The 14,487-nt window shown below is 42.4% G+C and overlaps 1 protein-coding gene across 1 annotated transcript in view; it reads right to left on the bottom strand.

The window, feature by feature from the left end:
* ANO3 (anoctamin 3) overlaps nucleotides 1–14,487 on the bottom strand; it is a 1,942,403-nt gene that overhangs the window by 1,029,406 nt on the left and 898,510 nt on the right. Inside the window, exon 4 of the mRNA XM_085643623.1 lies at nucleotides 2,790–2,948. Within this exon, the coding sequence (XP_085499749.1) occupies nucleotides 2,790–2,948 (159 nt within the window). The remainder of the gene's footprint in view (nucleotides 1–2,789; nucleotides 2,949–14,487) is intronic.

Below are 14,487 nucleotides of genomic sequence, written 5' to 3'. Positions count from 1 at the left end.
ATGGATTTGTTTGCGAGCCATTTGACAGATCAATTATCAGATTGCAGTAGGATGCTAGACTCTAGTTCTATTGTGGTGGATGCATTTCAACAAAGGTGGTTAGGGAAGGAAGCATATGCTTTTCCACCATTTGCAATGTAGCAGAGTTCTGTTGAAGAGCAGACAGGAGAGATGCCAGTTATTGTTAGACTTCTCGGGCATGGTTTCTGGTAGTTTGGGACTTGGCTGGTGAGATTCCCTTCATGATAGTGGCAAAGGTGAGGTCTTCTCACAGAAAGAGACTGACAGGAGCTGGGTATTGAACCTTCTCATTTGGTAGGTATGAGGCGATCAAGATATTTCAAAGGTCTTTCGAGAGGGGCTGCTGAACTTCTCGAGGAGTCTTGAGGACCAGGAACAAGATGTAGGTATAAGAATATGGAGAGTATGGGTCTGTTGGAGCAAAGAATGTAATTTTGATTCCGTGTAGGTGGTTGCGGTAAACATGGCAAATTTCTTAACTGAGCAGTATGAGAGAGGTTTCAAATACAGGGCAAGAGATCCACTTTTGTAGCTGCACAGTCTTTGAAAAATGGAAGATCTATTGATACAGAAGTTTTTATTAGTAAAATAATGAAGAGTATATGGTTGAGGAGACCCCCTAAGTCAAAGTATGAGGTGTTGTGGGATGTGAATTTGGTTTTTAATCTTTTTGAATCTTAGTCAGCTAATAAGTATTTATACTCTTCTATGTTTGGTTTTGTGCAGAAGGCTTTCAGATGTTAAGTCGTTTGGATGTAATTAGTTGAGTTCATACACCATATGTGGTCTTTTTTTAAGTAAGTGGAAGGACTAAAAACATTTTATATTCTAATTTTCATCCAAACTTTGAAGACAAATTAAAAGCTAGTTTGGTTTAATGTCTGCAAGTTTATTAGAGTACGGTTATGGAGTTCAGACACAATGCAGATAAGCAATTATTGATTTATTATATAAAGCCCGTTAGAGCAGTGACTTCCACAACAATTGCAAGTTGGCTGAGATGTGTGATGAAGCAGGCAGGTGCAAATATAGAGAGGCTTGGAGCTCAATCGTTAGGAAGGGTTATGGCTAGTTAAACAATATGGACAGGTGCAAGGTTGAAAGATGTTTTAAGGGCTACTGACTGGTCAGGAGCCGGTGTGTTTAGTTTAAACCAATAGTTACAAGTGCAGTTCTGAAATGCTATAAACATGCATAATGCTTGCCTCTGATCTTGTAATGAAAAAGCAATTCTCCAAGGTGTGTGTAGAGAGAATCTAGATTTTCAGAGCCTAGCATTAGCCCACCCACCCTTCCTTTCTTTTTGTAGTGTATGAATGGGGGATATCAAGATGTATCTTATGTTGATGGTTTTGGTAACTGGTGAAAAAAATAAGAGTTAACTCATTTTTGTGTTGTTAACAGTGGGACAGTAATAGCGAGGCGACAGAAGAGGTGGCATCCAGGAGAATATTTTGGAGTGAAAGAAGACTGGATCATTGCAAAGCAGATTTAAAAGAGGGAGAAGATTCTAGACTCTGTGCTTATATAGTTGTTTGTTTGATTCAAGTTCTGGAATGGTTGTTATGGTAATCTGTATTTTTTAAAGGAGCTTTTGTGAGGAGGGTGGCATTAAAAGATAAATGCAAAATTCTAGCCTCCGTATTTTAAATGAAATCTAGATTCTATCTACACACATGTTGGTGAATTGCTATAGTGCTGCATATTGCAGCTACTCTGTTGGCAGAAAATGTTCTAACCATGTATTCAGCACATTAATACATGCACTTTGGATGATACCGATTTGTTGAATAAATGGTGACCAGGGGTTATATCATGATGCGATGAGCAACTTTCTTTTTTTTTGTAACTTTAAACATAGAACTCGGAGGGTCTCTAAATGAATACATAAACTTTAGATAAAATAAGCCAGAAACAGAGAGACAAAATCCTTGGTCAATGTTGCTGTCTTGTTCTTTTTAAAACTCATGCATTAACGAGGAGAAATTCCCAGTTATGTACAGTGGCTGCTCCTCCACTAAGGCAGAGGAGCAGCGCCCCACTGCTTTTCAGCAGTGTAAGGAAAAATATAATTATAATAACTTAATGGTATTTTTATTTTATTTTTTCATGTTACGGGAGCTTGGGCTTTGCGAGGTGGACCGGGGCTGCTCTGCTGACAGAGCAGGGGTGGGAAGGAGTGGTTTTCACTGCCTAATTGTGCATGAATGTTTGGCCAGCCGTCTCTGGCCAGTCAAACTTTCATGCGCACTTAGCATGTTCTCCACCCAGACTGCACCAGCCTGAGTGGAGAACATGCCCAGGCTCCTAGTCCCCGTCTGAGTGCCGGACCACGGCGCTCAGACCAATCACAATGCTGAATTACAGTGTTGTAATTAGCTCAGGGGAGGCAGGGTGCTTTCTGTTCCGTGTTTCTGACCAAGGAGGAGAGACGTGATGAGGAGGACGCCTTTCCCCGCCGCCGCCTCACCAACCCCAATCCGTGCCAGCCGCCACTAGATATATAACTTATATGTTTGAAATGCAGGCCCTTATCACACAAAAAAACACAGGCACTCAGCCCATCTCTCATCTTCTGAAGGGCAAATTTTTGCACAGTATCACAATGGGAGTACAATGTTACATAAATCCAAAGTCATGCTAGCTTCTTAAGTTTGTGCATCAAAGACAATAAAACAATATGTACAGTGAATATGAGCTGTGAATAATGAGAGCGTTCCTATTTGCAGATACTTCATGTACATCGTTAAGCTATCAAAAAAGCCTACCTCTCTTTCTAACATTAACCCTTCAGCTCTGAGGTTCTTCTCAAACGTGGTTCTTTTTTCAACTTGCGTGCTGGACTTCTTGTACACCAGAATGTAATCAACACGTTTTATTCCATCCTTGAAATAGAGGCCTAATGACGGTATAGAGTTAACGTCATCCTAGTAAAAGAAAACAGGGAGATAATAAATGTTAATATTTTTCACACCTAGAAGATGTCAAGTCGTCACTTTGTATGGCTACTCACTACAATATTTACTGTAATGACCTCAGCATGATGTGAGGTCATCCTTTAAGCCTATACCACCATAGAAGAGTTAGAAGAGATGATATTTCTTCATAGTGTAGAACTAATATGATCTCTCAGCCAGCAGATAATGTTTACCAGCATGCGTGGCAGGTATAGGTAGGAATGCATGATGAGCATGAGTTAGAGGCCTACTTGTAAGAAGAAATGAACAAGAAGTTACACATTTCCCTCACCTCTCCATCTATATTTCTTATTTTGTCTGTTTATCTGTGTAACACACACAAACATGGACATACCCAAGTGCATTGAAAGCTGTGAGGAAAGAATGACCACAAATAATAAACATGTACTTATACCGTGTACCAATTATACTTTGTAATTTAATTTGCGGTATGAACCCCTAAACCTCACATACATTTACAAATGACGTATGATATGTCCTGTTTTCTCAATCTTGTTTTCAGTTGAGTTTGCTGTGGGACTTGTAGTTAACCTTCTGACAACCACAGAAGCCCCTAGAAATTAAGATTGAGAAGAAAGACATCTTCCATGGCCATATTAAAGAAAGGGTGGTGGAAGAGAATGTCTTAGCTGTAGTACCTGTAGTCAGCTTGAGTTGAGAATAACATTTCTATGTGATTCTAAAACCATATTTTCACACTATTGTAATTAAAATTTCCATTTCAAATTTTGTAGTTGTACTTTTCAATGTTATGCTTTGTCCAAGTATCACACATTTTTGTCTCTGCATGCAGCAAATATTCATGGAATGTCGGCATTTTTGATATTTGGAATAACTTTCATAGGACAAAATTCCATACAAGCCTAAGTCATATGAGGAACAGCTTTATTTTCTATGTGTACACAGCTACAGCGCCAACATTTAATCGCGTACCTCCTTTACTGCTATACTCACTGGCGTGCTACACGCTGTGCACACAGAAGGACCTTTTGCATCAATTAGTCTTGAAGGTTAATTAATTACAGGATTACCATAATTCTTCAAGTATATATAATTAAAATAATAGCTGTCTGTAGACAGTTATTGATCATTTTGAAGTCAGCCTTTTTCAATACATTGACTTTTCCATATATTTACATCAACATGCCATTTACTTCTAGAATGCTGAGGTGAGAAGATAAGTCTGGTGTAAAGTCACAGCACTCCTTCCTTCACTTTTAATCGGTGACATGCAGAGTTTGCTTTTTCACAATATAAAGATTAGTGAAAACACCAGGGGATCTCATGACAAGTAGCTTATTATTTGGGGCAAGGATATCGGTGTAGAATCTTCAGTTCTGACTAGTTCTACTGTTGGACTTGGCCTCTCTACAAGATCACCCAAAATTTTGCCTTCACCCCTCCTGTTTTCTGAACCTGTTTTTATTAGCTTTTAGTATTCTGGGAACTTTACCACTGCTAAGGAGTGCTAAAGTGCTTGCGCTCTCTCCTTTAAAATGTAAAAATTGTCTCACACCCAATTGGCACATTTCATTTACTTGGAAGTCCCTAGTAAAGTGGTACTATATGTACCCAGGCCTGCAAACTACATGCTCCTCGAGAGCCAGCGGCACTCATTGTGCCACCTACTGTAGCCTGTAGTACAGTTATAAACTGAGATTTTGAACAGGCAAGATAAACCTTTTACCAGAGCTCAAACTTCCTTATAAATAAGTATGTCACCCCGAGATTAGGCCCTAAACTGCCCATTGAGCAGAGTGCTGTGTATTTAAAAAGTTAAACATGTTATGTTATATAGGTTTATAAAGCGCACTGTTACCCGAAGGTGTCCTGGCGCTACACACTGTTTACCTGGAAAACCCCACCCCCAGGGCCCAAGTCTTCAGATTTTTTCTAAAAGTTAAAAGTTCCGTGGCAGACCTTAAATAAAACGGAAGTTCGTTCCAGGCGGCAGTGGCTCTGAGCACAAAGCTCTTTCGGCCCCAGCTGGCCTTTTTTACCCTGGGAACGGCTGCCCGTTTTGCTTCCATTGAGCGCGGTGGTCTCCCAGGGATGTACCATTGGATACGTTCTCTTAGGTCTTTTGGTCCGGCTCCCTGCAGGGATTTGAATACCGTGCAAAGAGCCTTAAATTGGGCTCGTTTTTTAATTGGGAGCCAGTGAACGTCATGAAGACCTTTCCTAATTGACACGGACCTAGGAGTGCTTGTAAGCAGCCTGGCTGCTGCATTCTGAACCATCTGGAGTCTGTTAAGATATTTATTATTAATCGTCAAATACAGACTGTTGCAATAATCCAGGCGGGACAGAATTAGAGCAGATACTACAGATCTAAAGCTTTCATCCATAAGGAGGGGTTTGATTTTTTTCGGTGTTCTTAGGATGAAAAAGCATGTTGATACCACTCTGGTGACCTGCTCCCCAAATGAAAGGGTATTATCCACAATCACACCCAAGTTGTTTACCTTGAGTGCGGGTGCAGGCAGGAGGCCCATCTCACTGGGCCACCAGGCCGGGGTTCAGAGGTTAGGATTGTTCCCGAAAATTATCACCTCTGTTTTGCCTGCGTTCAGCTTTAGGCAGTTAGCAGACATCCAGCCTGTAATGGCAGCCATGCAATCCTGGCAACTAGTGGCCATTTCCGCTTCTTTCCCTCTTTGTAGAGATAGTACAATCTGCATATCTTCCGCATAAGAGGTCAGAAGTAGGCCGAAAGACTATATAAGGGCAGCCAGAGGTTTCACATAAATATTAAAAAGCGTGGGGCTAAGGGAAGATACCTGTGGGACTCCACAGGGAAGAGCAAATGGTTTAGATCTGTCCCCATCCAGGTCCACCGTTTGTATTCTGTCTGTCAGAAATGATTTCAATAGGTTCCAAGCGGAGCCCTGGACCCTGGCCTTCGACAGACGATCCAACAACAGCTCGTGGTGGACCGTATCGAAGGCCGCTGACAAGTCCAGCATAATAAGAATGGCTGAGCCACCCTGGTCAACAACCTCTCGAACCTCTTTCGTTGCTTTTATCAAAGCTGACTCCCTGCTGTGCCCAGCACGGAACCCATATTGGGAGCAGTCCAATATGTTGTTTTTTTCCAGGAACAGGCTTAACTGCATGTTCATGGCCTTCTTCAAGATCTTGGCTGGTAGAGGGAGGCGGGAGATAGGCCTATCGTTGTTGGGATCACTTGGCTCTAAATTGGATTTTTTTTATGAGAGGTAAGATTGATGTTGTCTTCCAAATTACAGGGTAATACCCTGTCCCCATTATCAGGTTGAGTAAAGGGGTGAGGGTGTTGGTGATGACTTCCAAAGACATCTTCGCTATTGTGGCCGGACATGGATCCTTAGGGGAACCAGATTTACATCCCATAAGCAGGTTGGTGACCTCCAGGTTGACCAGAGGGGTGAAAGTATTAAATGTGGTGGCAGTATTGGCTGACGTAGTCTCCAGACCTCCATCATTGGCCGCTCCCAATTGGTTGTTAAAGGAGGAGAAGATGTCATCTACTTTGTTTAGGAAGAATGAGGCAAAGGTGTTACAAAATTCAGGGTTACTGAGCACGATGGGCTTGGAGGGGGTCATGAGCTTGGTAACAGTTTTAAAGAGTTCCTTTGCTGAGGATTTAGCTCCAGCGATTTTTTCAGAATCTTTCAGAATTCTTACATGTCCTGATAGTGAAAAACTCCTACATTTGTTTTCCACTTCTGTAAGGCCTACCTCGTCCATAGGATAACATTGGTTTACCTTATTACATTTAATATGTGCTAAAGGTTGTTTGGAAACCAGTAGAAATATCAAGTTTGGTCTCAAATAGATTTTAAGTCACAATTCTAAAAAAACGCCACTTTTAGAAAGCTGCCATTTTCTTGTCCTTACCATTTGGTGCCTGCTGTCTCTATCCTGGGCCACATTACTGGATGTGGTTGGCCTTTGCATATTCCTCTCAGACAGTGTGATGATCTAAGTTAAGCGTGCCTGTGCTGGTTCACAAATACATAGTAGGTTTTCACTGAGAAAGAATCAATTACCAAAGATTTTAAAATACCAAATTTGCCAAAGAATAAAATGTGCACTGTGCAAAGATGTATTTAATCTAGGAACACAAGCCCTAGTGGCATCATACAAGTTAAAAATTCAATTTAAGTTGATTAGTTTGATAACCTGTATATTCCCTTCTTTTTCATGAAACATCAGTACAGCACAGCCCAAGAAAACATCAACCTTGATTTGTTACACTAATACCAATGATCTAATGTAATGAGGCATTAAGACAGTTGCTTGACTCCCTAACCATACAGCTCCCACGACATACCCACAGTAGATTGTAATTGTACATGATAATTGAAAATGTACAACTAAACTCAAAATTGCAACAACAAAGAAATAGGCAAAATGAAATTCTTCTGAACTTAATGAGGAGTGTCAACACATCAGTGTCATTGTGAAATAATGGATTCTTAAACCCCCCAATTTCATATCCACAGCAGTAATATATAAGAAACTTTTAGGTGACCTACTTACAGGGTCGGCTCCTCCACTTAGGCGGAGTAGCATCGCCTCACTGCTACTGACGGAAGTGAAAAAGGAAAAAATAAAATGATAACAACAATATTTTTCCTTGCTGTGGGGCTGGGTTAGGGCGGGATGGTGCTGGTGGCTCATGGAGGAGGAGTGGTTTGTTCACACTAAGGGGCTGATTGCGATGTCGGGCGGAATTTTTTTACATTGTCTTGGTCATGGGACCGACCGACACCCGGTCGGCGGTCCCGATCGGCCCATTAGGATGTGACCGAACACGGTTAGATTGCATTTCTACATTTTGAAATGGGAGCATGCATTCCAGCCATAAACCAGCTGGAATGCATGCTCCCATTGTAAAATGGAAGGTGCAGTTCACCCCTGCACCCTGTGGCAGGCACCTCAAGCTGTCTGCCACAGGGTGCAGGGATCAACAGGGGGGCCCCCCTCGGCCTCCAACCGGGGGCCGTGCATCCAAGGGGGCCCTGCTGGGGCCCCTCAAATGTGAGTTCTGGCAGCCTTTCTGTGTCGAAAAGGCCGGCACGGAAAGGCTGCCAAAACCCGGCATCATAACCCCAAGGGCAGAAAGAGCCACCCATGAGATTACAGGCTGCATTCTGACTGGACGACGGCTCTAAGAGCCCATTGGAAGCCAGCCGGAATGACAGTTTGGATCTCTTTCCGATCGCCACCATTGTAGTGAGGCGGTCGGAAAGGAATCCGACCAGCATATTACGATGAGGCCGTAAAGGCTCAGACCGAGGCTCAGAGCCTTTTACGATGACATCGTTATCGGCCTCTAAGTGCGCATGACTGCTTGGCCGGCTGTCTTGGGCCGGCCAAACAGTCATGCACACTTTCCATGTTCCCCAACAGACTGTAATGCACAGCCTGTTGGGGAACATGCACAGGCTCCCAGTCTCAATCTGAGCGCCGATCCACGGCGCTTAGTCAAATCACAAGGCTGCATTGCAGCGTTGCGATTGGCTTAGGGGTGCCTGTATGCTTCCTGCTTCTTCTGGACTGGAGTCAGGAAAAGAAGAGAAATGGAAACAATGAGGAGAGACGGCGGAAAAGGTATGAGTTTTTTAAATGTATTTTTCAACTCCCCTGCCCCCGCCACCCCTGTACCCTAACAGCCACCACTGTCTATTTAAAAAAATCTGATGCCTCTTATCTACTGTTCTGAAAAATATCACTTCAAACTGATGTTTAAATACTGAACGTCATACTTGGAAAAATTGCATTCTCGGATGCAACAATGCCATTACAGACTAAATCGTGACAAAATAAAATATCTGCTCATTTCTGCAACTTCTTCAACTTCAAGAGTCACCTGCTTAAGGTTCCCTTAGACCTGAATGCTGTACCATTGATTATGAAAAATGGAGCATCAATATAATTATTGATTATAACCTGAATTTAAAACATTAAAACCTGTGCAAGAGTACAGGGTCTGGTGTCAACTGGTCTTAGGGACACTTTAATTTGAACACATGATACATGTTCTTATCTCCCTCCAGTGGTGCAGCTTGGACTCCACTACAGATCAGCATGCCCCATTTACAGGGCTGTAATGACTGATTCTCAACATCATCTGACGGAGCAACTAATGATGTCAGTAAGCCACATGCCAGCACTGAATTGTTATGACTGGAAAGCTCATTTCTCAAAAAGAAACCTGTGACTCCAAGAATTTGTACTCCATTACCACTCCACTTTGCTTTATCTGATCGCACATGTTTTTAACACCAAGAGTTCCAAACAACATTCTACCTAGCTAACTTCAAGTTTTACTGTAAACATTTAATTAATTTTCAAGACTGCTGTACAAGCAAATGTACTTTTTGGTCTTTTTGTGTACCCATACAAACCAAGGGGCAGATTTACAAGCCCCTTGCGCCACCCGTGCATCACAATGCCTGACACACCAGCGTCGCAACCTACTGCCTGATATTTAAAAGCACACGTAAAGCCACCCAGCGTGTCTTTACCTGTGCGTGTAAATATCTCCCTTTTTCATGCAACCCTTTGCGTGTTAGTGGCGTGAAATGGGTGTCGCTGTGGGTGTTCCCATGCAACACCCATGTACACTGATTATTTCCTAATTTATGAGCAATTGTAAATCTGGAAATGCATCAAAATGCTAGGGGTATCGTAGCGAGGTGCCACGAGGAGAAATGTTTTCATTTCTCCTTGTTTTTTTCCTCTTTCAGAGCTTGCTGCATTCTTTAGCACGCATTGGAAGAGGAATCACCTCAATTGATAGTTTTTTGTGGAGGAAGGTGCCCCTTCCTGCACAAAAACAATCTCCCCACGACGCATGCATCTTTGCATCATGGTGCAAGGGTGCCTGCACCAGTGCATGGCAGCAGTTTGTGCGCCAGCGCAAAGGGAAGCACAGAAATGCAACATATTGTTGTACATGTTTTGCATCCCTGTGCTTCAAAACTAATGCAACGGGGTTCAGCAAAATGACTTGCGGCACCACGCTGCGTCAGTTTCTTGTAAATCTGCCCCCACATATTTTCTTTTTGGAACATTTAGAGATAATAATTGGTGCAAACCCCACATGACTACTTCATTAGCTGGGTCTTGTGGCTCAGTGGACTAAAGCAGCCACTGCAGGGGGCCTGTGTTTGACCTCATGGTCACAGGTTCAAATTCCGGTGGCTCCACTCAGCCTTTCATCCATCTGAGGTCGATAAAATTAGTACCATTGAGTCGGGTAACAATAAACATCTGTTATTCAGCGCCAGGACACCTACGGGTAATCATGCGCTTTACAAATACACCTGTTATGTTATGTTCATTGCAGCCTGATTATATAATAAAGAATGTGGAGCTATGTATTGTGATGTCGTAGTATGTTTGGGGGCTCCGCTGTTGGTAGCCTCTCAGGCACCGTACTGCAAAGTCCACTAGCATTGTGAGGTCATCAGGTTCCAGGGTAGAACCATGGGGTGACGGGTGGGTGGCAGTTGACCGGGGCTGTTGAGGAGGACGGTTCACTCTTGCCCAGATGCTGTGTCAGGGTACTTACTACTAATAAAGTGCTATTACTTCAAGAGCGCTGTGTCGTTGGCATCTTTGCACTATGTTTATCTTTTTTATATTTATTCAGAGAATGTTTCAGATCTGAGAGAAAAATCCAAAATGCCCAAAATTTCCATTTATTTTTGTTATGCGAAATTCCCAAAGCTATAGTATTACATTACATCTTGTTCCATGCATGTTGTTCAGGGCAAATAATGTATGCGAGCATGGGAACAATGCGAGTGACCAGAATTTGAGCAGTTGCTGTTTGTGCAGCTTGTGTTTTTATACTTTGTTTCTGCTGAATTAAAGTATCAAATGTCTGTTTTGCATTTCCAGTAATATGCCAAAACACAATATGTAAATCTCGCACACCCTACATATTTAGAAAACATAGATCTTAGGCCTTGAGGTGGGGAGTAGGGTACTGTGCGCAGCACCAGAATACACGCAGACCTGCAGGTGAGTTTGCAATGAGAAGCCAAGACAGGAGGCACAAACCTATGGTAGTTGAGTGGTAGTGCACTTGATAAATCTCATGTCATCATCAAAAGAGACATATAATCTAGGAAGGAGGGAGGTTTCACAGAGGAGGATGCGATCTAGGATGCTCTGAATATTATGAAGCAGTGGGGTTTGAAGCCTACTTGAATTTAGCTAACTGGGAAGAAAGTCTGAGGTGTAAAGGGTGCTCAGTCCACACACTTGGGCCTGTTGGTATGCCCATTCTTATGGATCTTGAGCCTTGAAGAAATGTGCTTCTAGAAGGTCACGTGGCACCAGATGCTGTACATTTAGAGGCCATGGGGTTATGTCATCCCATGTGAAATGCTTCGTAGATCATTGAAAACATGTTAAATTGGAGTTTAGCAGTAGGACTAAGCCAAAGCAGATATTTGAGGTGGGGGAATGCTCATATTTTCTTTGTTGGTTTATTAATCAAACTGGTTTAAGAAAAAGGATTTAATTGGTGTCAATTAGGATCCTGAGAGGCCCTCAAAGAAAGTAGAACCTCTGCTGTTGAAAGACAATATGAGGGCATGCCCTGCAGATGGGAGATTCATAGAAGAAAATAAAGGAAAGTCCTTAGTTTTGCACAGTGGAGTAGGGTCAAACAATTCTATTTTGTGCTCTATTCTAAAGATAGTCCATGAAGGATAGAGGGAAGTCTATCAGAAAGACCACGAATACATTAGTAGGCCAGGGATTTCGTTGAACGGAAAATGGGACAAGCCATCAACGTGCACATTTTTGCCCAATCCTGGATAAAAGTTTCAGTGGTGAATGAGAACAACACTTCAGTTTTTATTGGGTTACTTTTTAGATATACTGCAGACCTCCAGGGTTAAACACTGGATCTGAGCTTAAGGCTGTCTCCCTCCACAACATCTCTAGGTGTATGGTTGGGTGTCATCAGAATATTGGTAGATAGTAATATATCGATGGCCAAGCTGTCCTCTATGTGGAGTGAACCTGTGGAACTCTACATGCGACAGGAGACTCTTTAATAAGCCACCAAAACAGTTTCCACAGATGTAAAAGTGTTTCGGTTCCCAGTGGGCCTGATGTGTGAATGTCAAATGGTTCTGAGGTAAAAAACAGAGCCGTGCTTTCCTAAAGTAAAAACATTTTCAGAGCAGATCACGTGCCTCGTTCACGAGATCCAATCCTATAGATATTATTAACTTTTTCAATAATTCCAATTTGTGCAATCTTACAGATCCCACAGTCAGGACATCAATTAATATCTGTGCACTTTAAACAAGCAAAAAATCAAATCATAAAATAATATCAGATTCTATTTTTCTCTGCTCTAGTTTCATACCGTTGAGTTCTTGGTGTGTTTGTATTGCTATATTGCATTATATAGTCTGTTAAGAACAGCCCTGCCAATTTAACCATATGCCATTTATCTGAGTGTGACCCGGACATACATTGTTTTAATACACATATATCTGCACACTATAATGCTGGAGAAAGTGTTAAGTAATACTTGTGTCAGCTCTGATCATAAAAGGGATGACTCATCATGTGTGCATGTTTTTTTACCCCAAGTGCTGCCCGAAGCTTAAGATAGAAGCCTTGATATTAATCCCAGCTCAAGGATATTGAAAGAAACACTGTCCACATGCAGGCACAAATGTGAATATATAGGGTAGAAAAGTATCTACACAACAACCAAGAGCCTCCAAGCTAAATCAGCATTTTTAATCATCGACTAGACTTTGTCGCGGTCTCCCGAGTCATTAGCTTTCTCAGAGTTTTAGTTGCCATCGGGCTTCAAATAACTTTTTGGGCTGTTCAGATTACTCTGAGTCTGTGTCCAAAGCCCCACCCAAATCCACAAGACCTGAATAAATCTAAGTTTAAATAATAATAATATACATCATATACATTTTCAGGTCATAGGAGGTAAATGCCAGCCCTCTGAGGCCCTCATGAATGAGGCACATGAGCACCTGTGGCCTTAGGTGGGAAGGATTCGGTTCTGCTGGGTTTGTCCTGCCGCCCTCAGAGGATGTCCTAATATCGAACCTTCTTCCTGGGACTATTGATGTTTCAATGTTATGAGTCTTTCCATGGATCTAGAATCAAGAGCGGGCTGAGCCCCGCATTCTTGTCCACCATGCTTAAGTTGGATGCTCTGAGCTTCCATTCATGCCCGCAACTCTGATCATGTATTTTAGTCACCTTGGGATTTCACACTGCATACTATTTGTGTACACTGTCTGCACTGGCTTATTTTCTAGAGTACCCAGCGCCCAATTGTTTACATACACACGCGGGAGCAATCACATTTTATTTTGCTCAGTTCTAGGGAACAAATTCATTTGAAAAATGTCATAAGACATACACATTGCACAACACAACCGCAGTTTTTGTAGCAGGCCATGTGAATTGCTAAGAAAATGACAACTAAAAGAACCGTACGTTTGTTCTGGAGTTTAAGTGCCTGTTAACAGAATACAGTGGAGCCATTGAACTGAGATTATTTAATCTGAAGGAAGCAAAAAGTGGTTGAGGAACCAAGAAAAACTCAAAAGGAGCAGAATATCAAGACAGAGTTAAATAATACACAGTCATTTGGCAGACTAAAGTTTGAGCAGCTGAAGGACAAAATCAATGCGCCCTGGGCCGCATGTTTAGCCAACGGGCATGCACTGCATTACCCAGACCTGGAAGTGAAATTGCCTCGTGCTCTGGGGGCACGGTTTGAAAAAACTGAGGGGCCTATTTTTTTTTTTTTTTAAAGTTTGACTTTTTTAACCCCTTGTGTGCTTTGGGCGGCCCTCGGCCGTCCGACGTCACGGTGGGCATGTGCGGATCACGGTGGGCGTGTGCGGAGGACGGCCGGGGGCCGTCCAAACTCCGCCCACTCAAAAAAATGCCAGCACAGCGTGAAAATTCGCACAGCGCGGAAAGGATTAAGGAAACATAAGAAAAAGAACAACAGTACGATGAGTAGAACAAATCCTATTTAGCATAAAGATATATAGTAGAATAAGAAAATATAAGGATAGGTCTGTCAAGCTGTATACAAAAAGAAATATACACAATATAAATAATAAATAATAAAGAATAAAGAATAAAGAGAGGGGGCAATGAGGGGCCTATTTATGAAAAAGTGATTCAGCGCAGCAAGTCCATTTACTATGCTGCACTGCGTGACAGGGAAAGGGCAGGAATGTGTTGTATTTAAGGCAATTTGGTGCGTTCCTGCCTTTTCCTCTGGGCTGGTGCCTTTTTTTCAGCCTAGTGCCAACTCAGGCACCCTTGTACCATGGTGGAAGGGTGCCTGTGTTGCATGCAGGATTGTTTGTGTGCCGAAAAGGACATCTTCCTGCACAAACACAAACCTGAGAGGCATATTCCTCCCTCTATGTGTGATGCAGAAAGCGTATCTTTTGGGCGCATTCCCAGGTTAGCCAGT

The sequence above is a fragment of the Triturus cristatus genome, chromosome 3_1 (assembly GCF_964204655.1).
Source record: "Triturus cristatus chromosome 3_1, aTriCri1.1, whole genome shotgun sequence".
NCBI lineage: Eukaryota > Metazoa > Chordata > Amphibia > Caudata > Salamandridae > Triturus > Triturus cristatus.
The sequence above is the reverse complement of the archived record's forward strand: the minus strand, read 5'-3'. Positions and strand labels throughout refer to the sequence as shown.